Source organism: Lichenostomus cassidix, chromosome 7, assembly GCF_008360975.1.
Source record: "Lichenostomus cassidix isolate B80296 chromosome 7, HeHo_3.0, whole genome shotgun sequence".
NCBI classification, from domain to species: Eukaryota; Metazoa; Chordata; class Aves; order Passeriformes; family Meliphagidae; genus Lichenostomus; species Lichenostomus cassidix.
Genome location: NC_139488.1, coordinates 31,765,832 through 31,786,488, shown reverse-complemented (window position 1 = coordinate 31,786,488; position 20,657 = coordinate 31,765,832). Strand labels below are relative to the sequence as shown.

The 20,657-nt window shown below is 36.7% G+C and overlaps 1 protein-coding gene across 1 annotated transcript in view; it reads left to right on the top strand.

Moving 5' to 3' along the window:
• DARS1 (aspartyl-tRNA synthetase 1) overlaps window positions 1–18,943 on the top strand; it is a 37,462-nt gene extending 18,519 nt beyond the window's left edge. Inside the window, exons 5-16 of the mRNA XM_085067123.1 lie at window positions 1,230–1,332; window positions 2,606–2,686; window positions 3,159–3,218; window positions 10,460–10,571; window positions 12,348–12,482; window positions 13,605–13,752; window positions 14,656–14,802; window positions 15,768–15,810; window positions 16,429–16,509; window positions 16,991–17,102; window positions 17,388–17,459; window positions 18,300–18,943. Coding sequence (XP_084923249.1) covers window positions 1,230–1,332; window positions 2,606–2,686; window positions 3,159–3,218; window positions 10,460–10,571; window positions 12,348–12,482; window positions 13,605–13,752; window positions 14,656–14,802; window positions 15,768–15,810; window positions 16,429–16,509; window positions 16,991–17,102; window positions 17,388–17,459; window positions 18,300–18,391 — 1,186 coding nt within the window. The 3' untranslated portion in view covers window positions 18,392–18,943. The remainder of the gene's footprint in view (window positions 1–1,229; window positions 1,333–2,605; window positions 2,687–3,158; window positions 3,219–10,459; window positions 10,572–12,347; window positions 12,483–13,604; window positions 13,753–14,655; window positions 14,803–15,767; window positions 15,811–16,428; window positions 16,510–16,990; window positions 17,103–17,387; window positions 17,460–18,299) is intronic.
• Window positions 18,944–20,657: the final 1,714 nt, after the last annotated feature.

Genomic DNA, 20,657 nt, shown 5'->3' with positions numbered 1-20,657 from the left:
TCAAGCATGTGAAGCACCCTGGTCTGTATTAACTTTAGAGAAGCTAATCAGGTTTGGTTTTTTTTTTTTTTTTAATTAATTAATTAGAATTTACTTACAGTGCCACTGGTAGGTTTTGAGAATTTTGATGGTTGAGTTTTCCACTGTTACTTTATTATCATCAGATTTTTCAAGATTTTTACTCCAAGTAAAAAAAGCGCCAGCCGTGTAAAGCTGAGGGTTGTTAATGGCTCTTTGCTTTGCTGGTTTCAGCAGTGGCTAGCTTGTCTGATGACATCCTCACTCACCTCTTATTATTTGCAGTTAAGTTGTGGGCCTGATACTTTCCTGCTGTCTCAAGGGCTTAGGTGGTCAAGTGATGCACATAAAGAGCTTTTCAGCTTTCTCAAGAAGGCCTCAGAAGTGAAAGATGAATTGTAACATTAGTTTTCCTGAAAAGGAAAGTAGTATTTTTAGATATTTGGCCTCTTATAAGCCAGCTAACAGAGAGACAGAGTGAAAATATATTTCCAGTGAGGGTGAGAATATCTGTAGAAAAGTGCTGGTTTAAAGTCCAGTACCTTAAATGCATAAATAAAAACTGCTCATACAAGTTCTTTTCTACCTCTGACTCTTGAGACTTTTGTTATTGTTTGCTTACAGCACACATACTTTATATCATATCTTTGAAAGACTTTCAGGATGGTGTGTGGCCTTTGTTTTAATGTACTTAGTGACTGTTACTGGAGAGCAATTAGGATGTCCTCTGTCACAGAGAAATGACTGAGGAGCATCTTGTGTCTTTCAGTAACAAGTCATGTAGTTTAAACAAACTGAATCAGTTTTGATTTTCCCCCTCAGTTCTAGGACTTCCCTCCAGTTTGTTGTTCTGCTGGTGAAGACACATCTTGCAGATAATTGCATCAGCTGACATGTATAAGAGTGTCTGTGGCCTAGAAAAAGAGCTCTGCCACTTGTCAGTTTGTGTATAAACACACACAGAATGGGTGAGCACTGAGCTTAATCATAATTCTTTCCCTCACAAGTCTTCCATCCTGGTTGGAATTTATTGTGTCTGGCAATATTTCAGCAAAGTCCTTCATTACTCAGTTATTATATGTAAAAGTAACTTTAAATCCTTAACTCTGTTCTGTTGGTCAGCAGTCCAGGAATGTCCTGGTGCTCAGTGCTGAGGTTGCTGCAGTGTGCAATGGAACTTACTGAGCCTTCTGTCCTCTCTTTATTGCCAGCATCACCAAAGAGAGCATTGTGGACATACAAGGCGTTGTGAGGAAGGCATATCAGAAAATTGGAGGTTGTACTCAGCAAGACGTTGAGCTTCACGTTCAAAGGGTAAATTTTTGAGCAAATGGAGCACTGGTTAATTGTTTGATAGATTATCTGTTGAGACTGTCTGTCTGTCTACATACATAAACTTTGTCAGCAAGGAACCCCATGCCAGAAAAATAAACTGCTTTAAGCTACAAATTTCAGTATATCACATGTAAAGATTAAACATTTCTGGGTTTAAGATATTTGGAGTTTATACTTTCCTATTTTTATCTGCCATTTGAATTACAGTACCAAGTAAAATAAAGTATCTCACCAGAACAATTTGGCTAGGAAAGCTTGTAAATCTAGTTTTTGATTCTTAACTGCAGCAGATACTGGAATAAAAAGTCTCCTTCTTTTTAAATGCAAGTCAGAAGTTTCTTCTTTATCAGAATTACAATCTTCCACTCAATACAATGGACTGGAATACACAATTCTCAGAGAAATAAACTTTCACTGGCTTAACAGTATAGAAGCTTTAGAAATCTAAAGTTCCTGGAGCTTGTGCTGTAGGGGTGGAGGAAGTGTAACTTTATAATTTGTTTAAATAGAAAGCATATTTAAACCTTGATGTAATATCCTTTTTTTCTAAAGGTTTTTAACTAATCTGTATGCCTACAATACAGCTGAAACCCCTTTGCCTCAGGACTAGAGCACAATGGCTGTTATAGCAGTGAGGTAAATTTTAGCTAAAAGCATTGGGGAAAATCTGCAGATTTTGAAGAAACATGTTTTAATATGTGTGGAGATTATCCTATGCTTGATTTTTCTGAAAGAACATCAAATTCACTGCTCCTGTAGGAGCAATACTAGACCGTAAGGCACAGCAACGTGGTTGTCATTCTCTGATTGTATTTTAGGTACCTCATACATTTTTGAATCTGAAATAGCTCTTTGAGCTATATTCAGATGATAAGTAAATAATACATTAACGAGGAGAAGAACATGATGATATTGCTGGAATCAGAACCTAAAACTCAGTGAAGTCTGGTAGATTCAGAGCTGGCATTCATGCCAAAAGGCTTGGCCCTCAGGCAGTATGAACTTGCTCAATTTGGTGCTTCCCAGAAGAAAAAAAGTTACTTTAAATCTTTCAAAAGGAAAGCGAGATCTAAGCACTTCAGTATTGTCATGAGAATGCACCGTGTATGTCAAGTAATGGAATAAAATCACAGCCTTAGAGCAAGCGACCTATGCAAACACTGTTTCAAGTCTCTGCTAGAAATATCCTTTTGTAAATCACACCTCCCTTTGAGCAGAGCCTCGTGCTATTTCTGTTCTTTCTCAATTTCAGATCTATGTGATCAGCTCAGCTGAACCCCGACTGCCCTTACAGCTGGATGATGCTGTTCGACCAGAAGTGGACGGAGAGGAGGTGAAAACTTTGCATCCTCAAATGCATTTTGTTGTCTTTATATCTGAACAAAAGCACAAAAGCCAAGCAACTTCCTTAATGCGGTGATTCTGGGGTTTTGTTAGACTTGCATTTTACTTCCTTTGTGCTATCCAGAGCTGTGTTTAACATCTCTATAGCTTTGATGTCTGCTGAGCTGCAGTAGAAGGTCAAAACCAGAGAGTTTCCAATCTTATGTGTGTGTCTGCTGCATCCTCATGGTTGGGTTCTGTTTGTGACCTCTGGGAGAAGTTGCATCTTTAACTTTGCTATACTGCTGGTTTGCTGTATGTTCTTTCTGGAATGATCTAGAAGTTCTGCTGAACATAGAAGTAACCCTTGGCTTTTAGCCAGAGGGTGTTTTTCTCCGTTGATTTTGTTTTGTTGAAGTTTTGGTTTTGTTTATTGTTTCGATGTGTATGTATTCACTATGTGTTTTTGCACAACTGTTTAGGATGGAAGAGCTACTGTAAACCAAGATACAAGATTGGACAACAGAATCATTGATCTGAGGGTAAGGAGCATATAGTGCTGCAGGCTTGCCTGCAAGTGTTTATTCTTTGTATTTCTAATCCATGAAGCAATAGAAGTTATGGATTTGATGGAAGTGTATTATTGGCCAGGAGAAAAATAAACATATTTTTCTGGTTTTGCATGGTGTTATAAAAGCACGGGGTTTTTGAATCCTAAATGTTTACCTTTACTGACATTAATTAAAGAATATGTATTAGTAGGTCAAAGGCAAACATTGATGATTTGGCATATGGCTGTGTACATCTGGGCTTTTTATCTGCTAACACCAAAGGTGACTGAATAGGGACAATCTAGAGACAAGATTTCTTCTCAGATGTAGTTTTTTTATTCAAAATCTGTAAAGAGCTTGGTTTTGAAGTATCAGATGAAAGTTCTGGGTTTTAACGTGCAGTTGAGGTGTTGTTCATGCATGTCTTGCCAGTGAAATTGTACCAGGCCGCAATACCAATCTCATTCTCTTTGTTTCTTCCATAGAAGTAATGTATTTTCCTTTTTTTCTTTCTGAAACACTTTTCTTTATCCAGGTCATAGAGACCCAACCTTCTTGAATTCACAGACCTCCTGAATATTTACTCTTTCTGATCAATAATTACAAATTAATTTAGTAATTCTCTACTTTGGTTCTTTTTTAATGAAATGACAGCTGATGCTGAGTGTGTAAGAAAATTTTAATCAACATTGAATGAAGACTGTGCTTAGCTCTTTTTTTTATTTTGGCATACCTAGTACTGCCTTCACAGTTCTTGATAATGGCAGTTTCTCAATAAATCAATCATTGCACTTGAGAAATGAAACAAAAAAGTCATTTATTGGAAGATTTGGGAAGGTTCTGGCACTGAGATATTTAGAGCATTTCAACATCTGATCTCCTTATTTCAGCAACCAAAACTACTTGTGCAAATTGTTTTACTTGTTCCAAAGTAAACAATTAATTGCTTTTCACTTGACCTTATGTACAATACTGAGTAACTTCAGGTTGTGATTACTTTTCAGGATACTCAGTATCTCGTCATATTGGTATCTTCATCTGTCTTAAATTAAACCTTTAATGAAAATAATTCTGTACTAATGATTGAAAGTGATAATAATTTGAAGGATCATCAGCTTATGGTAGTGCTGAGGCTGTGTACTGAATTGAAGGGAGAAATCTGGGATGCTTGAAGTGCAAGCTTTACTTGAGTATCTGGTGATGAATAAAAATAACTAACAGCACTCTAGAGAAACCTAAGAAAATCCATTAAATAGAAGAAATACCTGTATAATAAACCAGAAGGAGCCATGAGCCCCAAAGAGAACAGAGAAATTACACAGAGGGAAATAACATTTAAAAATACTGGGTGAAAATGGCTTGGAGGTATCCTTGGCTGTAATGTAATTGAGGGCATCTGCAGTGAAAGCCTAAGAAGGTAAATAGTAATGGAAAAAGAAGGAAGACTAATGCCAGAATAAACACAAGAGGTGGAGTGGAAAAGGGTGGACTAAAGTTCTTCTACCCCTGTAAACATCTAGTAGTCCAGCACGACTCTCCCAATTTCTGAAATATGTTTGTCAGCACAGCAATAGGGCGAGTGCAGCTGGTGACCTAAGTGGATGTTGCTGTAACCTCTTCCAACTGGTGTGTCCCAACCCTTGTTGGGACACCATTTCTTCAGCAATGTCCGGCACCTTGTTTTGAGCTCAGAACCTTAACTGTGTGTAGTGGAATCACAAATAAACCCAATAAGTAGTAATTGATTTTCAGTGATTTGGTTCCATAGACTGGAGCTACTGGAGTGCAAATGGGGCTTCAAAGAACCTTTAGTGTTTCAAATGCACAGCATAAGTGGGTATGTCCTAAGAAGGGTTGGAAAACACGATGTGTTTTCTGAAACTGTTGTTCCTATAGCTTTTCATTCTAGGAAAACCAAATCATGGGCAACAGGGAAGAAATATTAACAGGATGGTTCTAACACAGACGCTGTGATGATCTGTTCCTACAAGTGTGGGAGGAAATCCAGCCACAGATAAATGTATCATCTATTTCTGGTTTCCTCAGTGCCCCAGTTTTTAAGGGAGAAGGAGGCCGCTGAACATCAAAAATAGAGACACTGTTATTTTGAGAAAGATTTAACAAACTAAATTTGTAGGACTTGGTTAGGTTTAGACTAAAAAAAGTCCTTCATATGGAACTAAAATAATTTTTGTCAATTAAATGCAGTATTTAAAGTAGTCAAATAATTAGCTAATTTTAAGTAGTGATTAATGAAGGAGTTAATTGGATAGGGTCAAGTCACAATAAAGTGGAGCTGTGAAACTCAGTTATTGCATGACTGAAAAAAAATGGATTTCCAAAAATAGCATCACTCCTTCCAGCTATGATGTGCAGCAAGGAAGGTTTGATTATGATGCAATACAAGGAGTGTAATTAATAATAAGGAAATTACATTAGCGGAGATGAAAGATGCAAAGTATGTTGCAAAGATTGCAAGACTTCCATTCTTGCATACATGTGAAAATAGACTGAGTATTGCAGTGAATTATTAACAGTCTTGGATTTTATTTGCTGACAGAGATCTCTCAGAAGTGTCTGGTAGTTTGGTTTTCTGTAAGGTTCAGGATAGGAAGTACTTAAATGCCAAGATGCCAAGCTACTGTTGTAGTTGTTATTGTGATGCATGAAGAGAAAATGGTGATTATTTAGGGCTGAGCAATTCTGAAAATTATTTCCAAGGAATGATGACTGGGGAAGAATGAATCTCTTCCTGGTGGGTTAACTCATAAAATACAGGTCACACACTTGGAGTGGAAAAGTTGGGGTTTTAGAGAAAAGAGAGCTGGTAAGAAGAAAGAAAAGTCCTTGTATAGATTAGATTTTCTTTCACATAACCACAGGTGACTGTGAGGAAACCACTGTTGACCTAAGTATCTATTTTTCACAATGGCTTAATGAAAGTCAAACCACTTGATTGTAGAGATGTTTGATTTACCATTCAGTTATCGAAACAGTTAAAAAGGGCAAAGTGGAGCACTGACTGTGTTTTTAAATCTTTCCTTTTCTTCTGTTCTTCAGTTTCACTGAAGTATTTGGTGGTGTGTAGACTTCCCATGTCTGTAAAAAGACCTACAGAAACTGTATTTCATGAAGTTCTGTGGTAGATGAAAAGCAATAAACAAAAGAGCAGTGAAACACTGATTCTTATAGTTTGCTTCTTAGTTTGTCTTCCTCTGAAGAAAATACCAATTCAGGTTCATCCAGTTTTACACTGTTTTACAAAAACAATAAAGAAAAGACCGGTGAAAGAAACATGGATTCTTGGGTTTTACTCCTCAGTTTGTCTTTGAAAAAGTCCAAAGAAAATATTAATTCAGACTCAGCCAGGTTTACAATGGACCTGACTGATGTCCTTGCTCTGGCTTATTTTCTGTGTTCAGCAGGAACATATCTCAACAGTATCTGTCCAAATGTGACTTGAATTATTTGACTTTTGCACTCCTGTTGCTGCAATTATGTCTGCTAATGCCCACCTCATTGAGACCAAAGCAAAGCCTTTTTAGGGTCAGTATTATCCTGTTGATACTGCTCAGGGTAGTTTATGGATGTCAGACTGTGTTATGTGATAGTCCAGCTGTACAGTGATCTTAATGCACTTTTTTCCAAATGCTTGATTACTTCAAGCTTGATTTCATTGTGTTGAATTCAATTTACTTGTTTCAAAAGCTGTGTTTTTCCTGATTGAATCCAAGCTGTAATGAGCAAGCACATGTACAGTTTATTTTCTTGTGGGCAGTGATTTGGCAGTGAGTACATACACAGTCCCAGTCATTTAGACAACAATCTTCATGTTCATGTATTCTTGTGTTATAAGTAATATTGAAATTTGAGCAAAAGTTGTCCTCAGTCACTTTGAGGTTAGAAAAAATGTTATTTAACGTAAATTCTATTTCCTAGCAAAACCTTAATTTGTTCTATATATAGTAGAGGAACTACAAAAATATTTACATTATTTAAATTAATGTATAATACTTAAAAGGATATAAATTGCATTATTTAGCCAGCTATGTGTTTAATGGTTATTCCTGGTGGAAGATAGGTAGCTATAGGAGGCAAACAGAAAAGCAAAAATGAGGGGAGAGCAGAACAAATTCTCCAGCTGATGTGATAGAAAAAGAAAGTTCACAACTTTTCATGTCTGTGCGTCGGTCTCACCTCTCTGAGATGTGATCCACGTTGGTGTGAACTGCCCTCAGTTCCACTGAAACACATTTGGTAGCATGTGTGGCTGTTGTTCTGACACTGCAGCTTGTGCCAAATTAAAAGTGGTAATTGTTTTTATAATCTTACAGTGGCCAGTTTTATCATTAATATATTTTGTGGCATTTGAATAATAAACACACAGGTGAAATTAAAGTGAGGTTATGATTGAAAGTCATATTTCAGCATTGTTCCCTAAACATTTCTTCTGCTGTCTGTAACAAAGGTGATTATTGAAAATAATGAGTTTTTCTGTAAAATTAACTTCGCAGACTGAGTTAAAACATTAATACTGTTAACTGCAAGAGCATTTAAGTGTCATAAGTTGGTTTCTGTTTCTGCTTCACTCTAGAAGGAATATTTACTATCTTTGCCATAGTCTCAGATAAGATAGTTTGTCAGTATGTATGTGGAAGCGTTCATATTGCAGTAAACACTACAGGAAAAGAATGCCATGGCAAAACTTTTTTTTTAAGGGAAAGGTGAAAATCAATTAATTTTGACAGCTGTCACTGTCTATAGTTTGCTATATTGTACCTAAGTGTGGAAGCTCAAACTGTGACTGTTACCATTGTAGCAAACATGTTGCTAAATATACCAGCATCTCAGTTACAGAATTATTTTCTTCAAATGAATTTGTTCTCTTTTTGTTCTGAACATCGCACCAGTGCAAAGAATGTTATTAAATCTAGAAAGTTTCTTTCTCCATTTTTAAAATATTTGGAATTGGTAGTGGCACATAAAAGTTTTGAGGTCATTAATTTGACTCCCCTGCACATAGTCAGATGCAGTTCTTTATGAGCTTATCTCAGATGTCCTGTTGGTCTGTTTAATTCTTTCAAGAGGGCTGCAGTATCACAAATTCTCAACAGTTATCCATGTTGGCAGTCTTTGAATGAATGGACACTGAAACTCAGCCACCTTTGGTGAAAGAAGAGTGGTCTTGTCAGATCTAATTTGAGGTATAGAGAATTGCTGCTTGTTCTTAGGCTGTAGTTAAATAAAAGCTTCAGATGTCCAGTTCTGTGAATTTGGCTGCTTTCATAAATACTGTTTCTAAGCATAATTTATCATTATAGATAGCTTAAGAAGACAGAATCCTTGGCTTGCATCCTCACAATAGACAGAAGGAGTTACTGCCTGACGAGCCTTTGTTACTGCAGAGCTGTGTTAGGTATTGACTAGCTGTGTTTCTGTGCACAGTTTTAGGTCAGACCATGTAATTGCTTTCAGATTGGGTTTAGCTACCAGTTTTCTTTTTCCTGGGGCTGTCTGACTTAGGACTGCATTGTCACCTGCTCTGGCATGAAACTGGTGCTGGTTCACACCAAGGGCAGAAGAGGCATTGTTACTATCCTCCTTAAGTAAATGTTACACATCTTCTCTCTTAGCAATTTTAGATGTGTTTAGTTCATCAAAAACTTTATTGGGAAGCTCAAATGATTCAAGTGACTGCTAAGGTTGGCAGGTCTTTCACCTTTCTAGTAGGAGATGTTTATGAAAAAAAATCCCTTTGAATCATCCTGGTGCTTGGATGTAACACTGCCAAATTATGCCCATAACTCAGGCAGAGTCTTACTATATGTCTGTTTGTGGGAGACCGATGTGAAAGGTGAAAAACTTTTAGGGTACTTTTTAAACTGTTGCTCAAAACCTCATTTCCTTCATTTTGAACATTTGAAGTAGCGGCTGTGGTTTATCAGACATGTGGTTTATCAGACAGTGAGAACTGCTATTATTTACTAGTCTCAACCACTTGCACGCCTGAAATATTTCATTGGTCAGCTAAAATGGCAAATAACTCCAAACAGCTCCAGATCTGCAGTATTTTTGCAGTTTTCTCTTTGGGTTTGTCAGTGAAGGGATGTCTTTATCTTGCAGAGATGATGGATGTAGCTTTATTTCACCGTTTCTTCTGACTGTCTGTCTAAATTTGGCTGCTTATATAATTTGTTTTGGTTGGGGGTTTTTTGTTTTGTGGTTTGGTACGAGTCATGTGAAAAAGCCCACAAGACCTTTCTTACCCTAACTGAAAAGCTGGGTGCTGTTCAAAAAGAGAAGTAAACAGTGGTGTGACGCAGGTTGTCGTAAAGAACTGTTCTCTTGGTCGTTGGCAGGAACTCGTTGGTCTCTTTATACACTTCTAGGTTACTTGCTGTCAGGTTTGAGATGCTGAAAGCACAAAATCAGATATGGGTTCAGTGCTGATGCCTTGCAGTCTTTGCAGAGATCACTAAGGTGGTTGTTTTATTCTTCATGCCAGAAGTGTTACAGGAACATTTAGTGTAGGTATTTGCCAACCAGATAAGTAGCTCAGTTGTGCCACGTGCATAAATTAAAAGAAAATTATCAATTCAGCTAAATCTACTTCTGTTTTTAGCTAAATGTACTTTTTAATAAAGTGAAAAAAATAACTGCTGTTCATATGAACAGGTGTTATGTGGACTGGTTAAATGTTGGGACTCTAGACCTTGGGTTTTGGGTGTTCTTGTGGCAGTGTTGTAAATGGTTAACACATGGCAGTGTTTTTACATGAAAAAGGGTGGTTTTGGTAGCCTTTAACAGACAAACACTTCTACCTTATGTAAGTTATTAATGGCTTTGCTTTTATCATGCACTGTGTATTCTGCAGCTGTTCTAGTTCAGTGTGCTGAAAGCTTTTTAATAGATTTAGTGCTTTTATTCAATTTCTTACTATAAAACCCTTATTTGCAGAAGCACATCTCATAAATCAGGGTTTTTTTAAATGTAGAATTGACCATAGTGCCTCATTTATAACTGAATATGCTATAAATTGAAATTAATAATTTCTCTCATTTCCTTTGCAGTTTCCTTTGGTGTAATAAGCAATTACTGATTTGCACTTTTCACTGTTTAGGCAGATACAATAATCAGGTATTCCTGAGGGACAAGATTCATCCTTCCAGCTATCCTGAAGTAATAGAGTCAGGAAAAACTAACTTAGGTTTCATTATTTTATCTTCTTATAGACCTCCACTAGTCAGGCAATCTTCTGCCTTCAGTCTGGTATTTGTCAGCTTTTCCGAGAAACTCTTATTCGCAAGGGATTTGTGGAAATTCAGACTCCCAAAATCATTTCAGGTATTGTATGTGTGATCCAGCAGCTACAGGTGTGCTTGTTTTACAGTTGCTCAGTGTACCTATCTGACAAAAATGTAGTATGTGTTTATTTAAAAAAAATAACATTTTCTTTCTGTCTTAGATGCAACATAGCAAATTTCTAGCAGATGTTGAGCTGTTCTTTACTTTTCTTCTGACTTGGGCTGTTGAAAGAATGACAAGAAAATATTATATATACCTGATTTATGTACTTTGCAATGCATATGAAGTTTTAATTTTGATCATATGCATTATTCTTCAAATCAGTGTTCTCAGTGTTGAACACTGTCTGTTACATTCTCAGTATAAAAAAGAACCACTCTAATTCCGATTAAAAGCAGATTCCATCATGAAGATGTTGGATCAAGAAACACAGCGTGGTATAAAATATGATGCTATTATATGGCACAATTTGTCACTTCTCTAGCAATGGGAATGTGGCAGAATAGAAGATGGTAGACCTTTTTCTTTTTAGAAATGTGGAATAACAGCTTCACCCTTAAAGTCTGGAAATGTAGATTTTGCTTCTAGTTTTTTTTGTTTGCTGTATTGTTTTCAAAAGTCCAATGGCTTGATTTACTGATGGAGGTTTTTCTTCCATCTTATTGATGCTCTTTGAGGTTTTGTTGATGCCACTAAGATGCATGGCATGGAAAATTAGAGCAGAAATTTGTGTTACTGTTTTATTGTATGTACATTCATTGAGTGCATATGTTTTGCTTACTGAATTTTATGCTTCTGTATTCATATTTTGGAAGACAGCTCTTTATTGAGATAAAAAATGATCTTTTTAACAAAATGCATGTAAGCAACTATTCTTTCAACATGAAAAGTGTCATTGAGCTAGAAGATTGGATGACGTTTTCCTATGGAGACAGTTATATGGTATGAAGTACTAAAAGCCTCCCAAGTAATTTATTTATATAGGAAATTTTGAGGAAGTGTGCTGTTCCTTCTGTTCACTGTACCATTGAAAGCAAGCAAGCAAGCATCCTATTGTTTGAATGAGACCATATTTTGTAAAATTAACTAAGTTAAGTCAATGCAATGCTTACTAAATAAATTTAACTGTTTTAAGATTTGAGGCTTTAAAAGTTACCTGTGTTAGGCCTCTGAACCTCTCACGTCATACACTGGGAATTGGCAATGTAAAGTGACCCAGTTTTGATAGCTGTTTTGCAGTAAGGGATACAATTGCACATGATCTTTCCTGTGCTCTCACGACAGCTGTCTAGGAAACCTGCCTCAAACTGAGAAAAAGCTTTATATCTTTGGCTCATGCCCTCTGGTAAATCTGGTTTTGGCTGGGAGAGATAGTGATGCCTTCAGTTAGAGAGGATGGTCCTGGCAGAACAGGATATGCTCTTTGATCTCAGGCTCTGCAGTGAATCCAGCAGAGATTGGTTTCCACAGAAATGTGGGGTTGCAGGTAGATGTGTTGGTGCAGTCATGTATTCTGTGCTGTTCTCACTCTAAGGTGAAGTTCAGCTGGAACAGTAACATTTTAAACTACCCCAACTAAATTTGCAGATTTGTGAGACAAGGTGTGACAGTCCTAAGCTGCAAAATTTACCTTGGCAAGAATGGATGCAGATATATCTTTTTCCTCTGATATGCTTTAAAGAAAAATCTCTTTCTAATCTCTAAATGGAAGATCAATAATCTGTCATTCTACATCTGATTTATTTTTTACATTTTAATTTTAATAATTGCTTAATTTAATTTTAATAATTCCTTATAAATGCCCTTGCATTCCAGCTGCCAGTGAAGGAGGAGCCAATGTGTTTACTGTATCCTACTTCAAAACCAGTGCCTACCTGGCTCAGTCCCCACAGCTGTACAAGCAGATGTGTATATGTGCTGACTTTGAAAAGGTTTTCTGCGTTGGGCCAGGTAACAAAAGCTTTGCTTTTTGCAACGTGTGAAGTGTGCCCTGGTGGCTTTTAGCAGCTGTGGTACTAGTAAGATAACACACACACACTCTAAAGCTTTGAATGGTTTCACTTGATATAGTTTCACTTGCTAAACCAAATTTCAGTTGAAGCGACTGATGACAGTAAAGGAGATAGAGAAGTTGCTGGAACAAAACTAAAATGCTGAAGGAAGGTGGAACACTCTTCTCCAATGCCTGCTGTTCTGTGAGGAGAAAGAATAGAGTTGCATTGGACATTGATAGTGTGATGAAGTTTTTGTAATATGTGGGACATTACTGTGATAACTGAAGCCATAATTAAATATTCACTATACCCAGTAGTTGCCTTTAATTGCCCAGTACTAACCAGTTAAAATAGGCAAGCTAGATTTGAGATTGCATTTTAACATAGATCTATTCCTTGATTTTGTACATGTAACAACATTATTTAGAACATGCTTACCTTTAACTGGGTGTCAATAATTAAAAAAAAAATAGTATTTTCTAGTCCCATGCTCTCTTTCTCAGAAGCTGATAGAACATGGCCTCTTTGGTGGTAATAGAGCTGTTGTCTTCTGTGGCCTCAAATGCTTTAAAGATACATAACCTGTAAATGCTGGAAACCAAGTCAGTAACAGAGTATAAAACAAAAAAACAATTCCAAGTAATTCAGAAGATCTTAAATTTCTTGTTAATCACTAACAGATGAGTCATGGTTTATGGGAAGACATGTTTATATTAGACTCATGTAACCATCCCAGAAGACACACACATGTACAAGTCCATTTCCTCTGAAAAAGGCAGTTTTCAAATCTGAAAGTTCTTGTGTGCTTGAAAGCTTCTCTGTTTTTTCCACTTGTGTTTGTTGGTCTAACCAGAGATTCTGCTTCTCTAGGGGTTGAGTCTGTCTTGTATCCTTTGAGCACCACAGCTGCAGTAGCACTGTCACTGTTACAAATGATGCTCTGAGGCTGCTAGTGTTCCTTTGTGTCTTTCAATGAGAATTTTCATGTCTATCTAATCCATGTATTGATGGTGATTGTTATTTTTCCAAATGGAATGATAATTTCAGATCACTCAGAATTTGTTGTTTAATTTCACAGTATTTAGGGCTGAGGACTCCAATACGCACAGACACCTGACTGAGTTTGTTGGTCTGGATATTGAAATGGCTTTTAATTATCACTATCATGAAGTGGTAGATGAGATTGCAGATACCTTGGTGCAGATATTCAAGGGACTTCAAGAAAGGTAATGAGCATTTCCTTCTTTTAATGAGCAACTTTGTTTGTTTGACATCTCTTGCACTGTGGTATGAAGTGGAAGAAGGATTTTATCCTCAGTTTGTCAGATAATCATTGGTAATCTGATATACAACACAGTTTCAAAATTTTGCTTTACTCCTGTTTTTTTGTGCCTGACTTTTAAAGTTCAGTCAAGCCTTGGGCCAGTAAACTACTTTTAGCATCTCCTAGAGTACACAGGCTTGCACTGAGAAACTTGCTGTCTGCTGTTGGAAGGACTTACTTAGAGAAATTATGTATCATTAATTGAAAATGTCTGTCTTTTCATGCCACTACTGGCAGATTGTTCTATTTCAAAAATGATTTTAATAGTTACTATATAAGAAAGTTTTCTTAAATAAAAAATACTGTACCAGCCTGCCTTTGTTCCATAACAGTGAGGATTATTTTCCATTATTCACTGTCTAACTCATTAAAAAGCCAGGCTAGAAGTTTAGGAAGTGGTTTTCATTTGCTTACAACTTAGACTGTCTTGCCAGCAGAAATGCAAACCTTGATGTGTCCAGAAGGAAATTTCTTGTTTATATTTGAATATTACTCAAATTTAAAAAAAAACCCAGGTACATACTACAAATCAAAGGGATAATTTCTCAGTGTGTTTACTGTGCAAACTTGACCTAGTCGATTATTTATTACAAAAGGAATTAAACAGAAGTAATAGTAAATATTAACATTATTGAAGTAGATGCATTAACTTTGTTGAAACAATTCATTACAGAATTTCTCCAAAGTGGTTTTAGTACAGTTTTTATGTTGCAAGAGGGACCTCTTGTGGCAGAATTACAAAATCATTAGATGCAAGTTCTTGACTGTTTTTATTTGGCTTCTGTTCTTGTTTCTTCATCTGTAGATTCCAAACTGAAATTGAGACAGTGAGCAAACAGTTCCCATGTGAGCCATTTAAGTTTTTGGAGCCAACTCTGAGGCTGGAATATCGTGAAGGTGTGGCCATGCTGCGAGAGGCTGGTGTGGAGATGGGTGATGAAGAGGATCTGAGGTACTTGGCAGTGCACAACTGTGTCAGAGTCTTGTGGAAGTGGTAGTAAAGTGTCAGTTCTGTACTGTGCACCTGACAGCCTCAATAAGGAACCACAGCTTTTAGAGGAATAAACAGTACTTCTATCTAGGTCTCTTGACAAGTAAATGAGTGGATACAAAAATAGTCCTTTATTTTAACGTAGACTGTAGGTACAAACTCTGAAATCGGAAAGAAAATAACGGACAACATAAAGTGAGAGCTATTGGAACCTTCTAAGGAAGTGTTTGTTTGTCCAGCAATTGCAGTCCTTCATGTGAATTATAACATGTCTTTAAATAGGATTGAGCAAAAAGATTCTGCAGCCTTAAGGCCTTTCTTTTAACATCTTCCTATTTCTTCCTTCTACCTCTCAGGAAAATGATTAAGCGATCTTGATGCATTCCCATTGATTTACTGAGAGATGGTTTGATTACCTAAAGACACTTACTGAATTAAAACATTTCTATTCTTCCCCATAATATATCCAGCACCACTAGGGTAGTGTGTGATTTTACAGTTTCAACCCTAATAAAATTTCAACCCTAAGAGTTTGATGGAGGACAATAATTTCCTCAGCAACTACTCATGGTGTTTCTCACTACTGTATCATACACAAGATGTGTGGCTGTAGGAAATAGAGTACACAGTTCTTTAGTAATCAGAATATGGTGATTAGGAAGAAGTTATATTAAGAGCAAGAATAGTTTTATATACTCATTAATTTAAGGGATTTCTAGGACCAATATAAAATATTTAGAAACAAATAAATATGCTTTATTTCTGCAGTTTCTGTGTGCACAACCCAAAAATGTCAGAAACAAGTACCAGGTTTTCTGAGGGTCAGGGTGCAGCAGATCTCTAGCATGTAATCTTTTGGGCTTTATGAGGTATATAATCAGTACAAGTTTAAATCACTTCATTTTAATGATGATAATCTTTTTCAGCACACCTAATGAAAAGCTCCTGGGACGCCTGGTAAAGGAAAAGGTAACAATTATTTTAGAATAAATAAATTTGTCACTAAATCTGAAACCTGATGTTGGTGTAAATTACCTACATGTAAACAGTATCTCAGAACATGCAGAAGTTGGGAAGAGTTGGTGATTACCATAAATGTTTTTTAATTGTCTGACTGCATTCCCACTTTGGTGCTGTGTATTTAATGTACTGTCAGTTTTGTCTTTGTCATTAATAAGCAGTTTCAAACCATTTTCAATCATTTATATTTATTTCTATCATACATTATACTGAGGACACCAAACAGGCTAGTATGTTCCAAAGCCAGTTCTTAGCATAATGTTAGGAAAAAAGCAAACCAGATTCTAACACAATCTGTCGGAGAAGATGGTATCTTTGGGAGAAAAAAAAGTGCCTGTTGCTACAGCAACACATCTCACTGCTTAACATTTGTTAGTTTTCACTAGAAGTAGTATTGAAAAACTGACAAAGAATGTACAACTTTTATTGATAAGACTATATTGTGGGAAGTTACTGGGAAATTTTTTTTTGTTTTATTTCAAAGATTCACTGGTTTTATCTTCCTCTTGTAATTTGTTCTTTATGTAGTTTTCTTTGTACTAACTGTTCTAAATTACCTTTTTTCAGTACGACACTGACTTCTATATTCTTGACAAATACCCTCTTGCTGTGAGGCCTTTTTATACAATGCCAGATCCAGCCAATCCTGTAAGTAAATTCCTTGTTTTTGTCAGTGGTTTCTTTCCTTTTTTTTTTTTAGTTTAAGTTATTCCTTGTAGGGATAACTTGACAGTACAGATAAAGTGTGTTGATATGGCCATAGAATCATTGAATGGTTTAGGTTGGAAGGGACCTTGAAGATAATTTATTTCTAGCCTTGCTATAATTAAAATTGGGATAACAAGATCAGGTTAGGGTTACCTGACTTGTCAGATGTTTTCAGTTACTCTTTACTGGTGAAAACATACCAGAATGAAATTAGCAAAATCTGGGAGAGCTTTATGAAGAGATCTCCATAGTCAAACACTGCTGCCATCACTGAAAAGTGGCAAAAACATTCTTCCAGACACTTTAGCAGAAAATATGCTTTTTTTACACCACTGGGTATCATAAGTGAAGTTATTGAGAGGTGAGTATTTGCAACCTGTGGAACTTTAGGTAGGAAATAAACTCCTCTTTGTGTTTCCAGAAAACCTCTAACTCGTATGATATGTTTATGAGAGGGGAGGAGATCCTGTCTGGAGCTCAGCGAATTCACGACCCCCAGCTGCTGACAGAAAGAGCCAAGCATCACGGCATTGGTAAGAAGGCAGCTTAAAAAAACATGAGTTATGGTTGGTTTCTGTGTGCTTCAGAGGAAGAATTTGGGGCAGCATTTGTAATGAGTGGTAAAATCACAGTAGTGTCTCAATGTTAAACCATCTAGATTGGGGTATTAAGACACTAGTGAGTCTTCCAGCAACACCTTGTTGAATAGCTATTAACAAATTTATATAACAAAACTGTTATAGTCATAATTCCTAGACCTGAACAATTTATGTGTTCGGTGAGTATTTTCTGATTTCACTGATATTTTTCCATTCTAGATTTGGAGAAAATAAAGGCTTATATTGACTCCTTTCGGTTTGGTGCACCTCCACATGCAGGTGGTGGAATAGGTAAGTATCTGTATTTTAGTTTGGTCTGTGTTAGCCTGAGCTTAGGTTATACTGCTCAGTCCCAAGCAGAGTTCAGTATAAAATTCAGAATAGTGGCCTTGTTAAGTAAATTTGTGGGGCTGTTTATCCTGGAGAATTTAAGGAGAGAAACTCAAGTGTAAGGTTAATCATAAAATAAATTGTCAAAATATTAATGGCACGGTTTGGCGAGTTTAAAAAGCAGGTGACCACAAGAAAAAGTGTCATCCCACTAGCCAGGCACATCACTTTCAAATTGGACCAATGAGCAACATTTAAGGAAGCAAGAAAATGGTGTATTATGTATGGATTTATCAAAGCCACCACTCTACCAGCAGCCTCTGGTCTCTGTGTTTGATGCAGCTGTTTTGCAGTGAGGAAAAGCAGTGATTGCTGCTTCTTCTGTTTGGGAGCATGCAACGTTTGTGGGTAATCCAAAATAATTTAGGCCAGTCAGAACTGATATCAAGGAAGCTGAAGCTGCATCTTTTCTTCAGAGTAGATGGTCTTCATGGCAAAATACCCGCCAAACAGAGATGCCATGAGAATTAACACTGGGTTCAAGAGTTAACACTAAAGTTCCAGGTAGAAAGCTTAACATAGGAGGTGTATGGAAAAACAAGTGTGCATCTGGGTTCCACCCTGTCATGGCTGGGCTGCTTCTGTATCCCCATGGATTAGGATGTGCCTCCAGAGTGGGAACACCTCAGGCTGTGCTCTCACTGCTGTGTGAGGCTGGCTCCAGGTGGGAAGCACCTGCCAGTCCTTAAGGGTTTGAACAAAAGACTGACTGTGCTGCTGGGCTGTTTTCATTTGCTGTAGGGCTGGAGAGAGTGACCATGCTGTACCTGGGGCTGCACAATGTCCGGCAGACCTCCATGTTCCCCAGGGATCCCAAACGCCTGACGCCCTGACAGAAGCTGCTCTGAGAGTTGGGAGTGCTCTGCCCTGCAAATAGGATCTGACTTCAGGCGTGGAAGGCATCATCTGCTGCTGATGATCGTGTATTGATTGATTTGAGCATTATGATATGCAATTAAAAACAAAATTCTCCTTTATCAAGTGCCACAGTAATTTTTTTTTATCCTTAGTTGTTTATTTAAAAGAAACTATTTTAACAGATCAAGACTCTTTCTATTGGCAACTGCATGTTTTTAATTAAAAAGGGATACTTTGAATTAGTATTTTGGTGTCACACTAAATTGTATCATTTTTATAAACATTTTAATAAATTATGCAATAATCATTTTGCATTTTTAACTTACGTCAGCAAGATTGAATATTCTAAAATAGTGGCTCCAAGATTAAGTGACTGGATGCTTGCAATTTAGAAATCTGGAGAGACCAGCCAGTTACTAATTTACATGAGTGTCAGGTACGGAAGCAGGTGAGAAGAACATTCTTAACAAGAAATCTTCATACGAAGTTGTTAAAATAGGTTGAAATAAAGTTCTCAAAGTAAATTAGATGCAAATCTCTCTGGTTTTTTGCTTTGTATCCTCACAGGATAATAATGAATCAATAAGACTTGTTTTGTTTGGTTTTTTTACTTATGTAATATCTGTCTAAAGTTAAAATTTATTTTCTATCTTCTTTTTTCTTGAAAGTTGTATAAAAGCTGTAGGCCTATTTTTTATTTTATGTTACTATTTGCAAGTTTACACATGCTCATGGAATACACAAGGGATATATAATATTCTCAGAAAATAAATGATGGTAAGTTTGAGAGGAGGTCATGTGTTTTCCTGCCTGACCCAGCCTCTGGGATAACAAACAAAACAAGGATTTCATGCATCTGTTACCAAGGAAAACACCCCAAATTGCATAAGCCAACCTATTTCAGGTTTTTGGGGTTTTTTATTGATAAAGGCTGTGAACAGTCCAGTTTTGTACACTTAGAGAAATTCAGTGTTTCTGTAAGTCAGAGAACTTCTGAAATTCTTTCTAGATACAGTTTTTCTCAATCACTTATTTGAACCTCTTCAATTTGCAGCAGTGCACAAAGCTACTTCTCATCGTCCTCCTCCTCCCAACCCAGACGATGGTCTCTGCATTTGGAGAGGCACCAGTGCATCTGAAACTTCCTTTTGTGGACCGAATCTGAGAGTTGGTTTTCAAATTTAAAACATTTTTTGTAAGTGTTGATGCCAAAGAGCAAAGGATTAAATTCCTGACTCAGGTACTGCAGTAGTTACTCTAATATTCATACATATTTGTAATTCCTGACTTAATTTTTGTTTAACATTTTATGTGATCAAGCTTTCAGTAGGAGGTACGCTTTGGATGGTCTGTGTTATTGTTGCTACCTTGATTTTTAAATGTCAGAGAAGTCACATATTGGTTATGCTACAGAAAGGTCAGTGAGGCTGTGTATAAATTGTGTAGAGTTTCACAAAAGGGCAAATCATCTTTGCAGCTGCCATTGAACAAGACTTAATTTTAATGTCTTATGACAAGAGTTCTCCATTAGAAAGCAATCATACTAAAGGTCACTCAGGTATAAAGTACTGGAAGTGCAGAAGTTAAACTTTGTTTAGAAGTCGCACAATTCAAGGAATAACACTTTGCAGCTTTGCTTATGAGTGTGTTGTAATGAATTTACTGTGGAATCTTCCCCAAATTATTAACTTGAAAATCTTACAGTTGTACTTTGCAAAGCTAAGTGGATTATAAACACAGCTCATTGTCACAGCTTTATTTCTGATGAATCCAAGTTTCAAAACAGTTGTTTATTTAGCTAAGCCAACTGGAATGAATTTAATTTAATTACTTTTGTTCATAGAGAACTGGTAATATATTCTACTTTGGATGTGTATTCTTCCAACCGGGAGCAAAATTACTGACTTAAATTTCCTGTCCATGAAAAAAATATCCTGGGTACTGTTTCTTGCTCTAGATTTGGCAGCAAGTTTTGTGCATACACTCCTGTAACAACTGTGCTTACACAATTCTTTTGAGAGTTGGTCAAGCTCATGCTGTAGCTTGATTTATTCACAGTAACTGCACAAGAACAAGAATTCAGATGGAGGCCCCAGTTCCTTTGTATGCAGAATCCTTTCATGCAGCTTTTCTTAGCTAACAGAAAATAATTATGATCATAAATCAAAATGCAAAATGCATTTGTCCTGAATGTCATCCTAACAGGATACTTTAGTGGGAGCTGTACAGTGTTAGAACTTA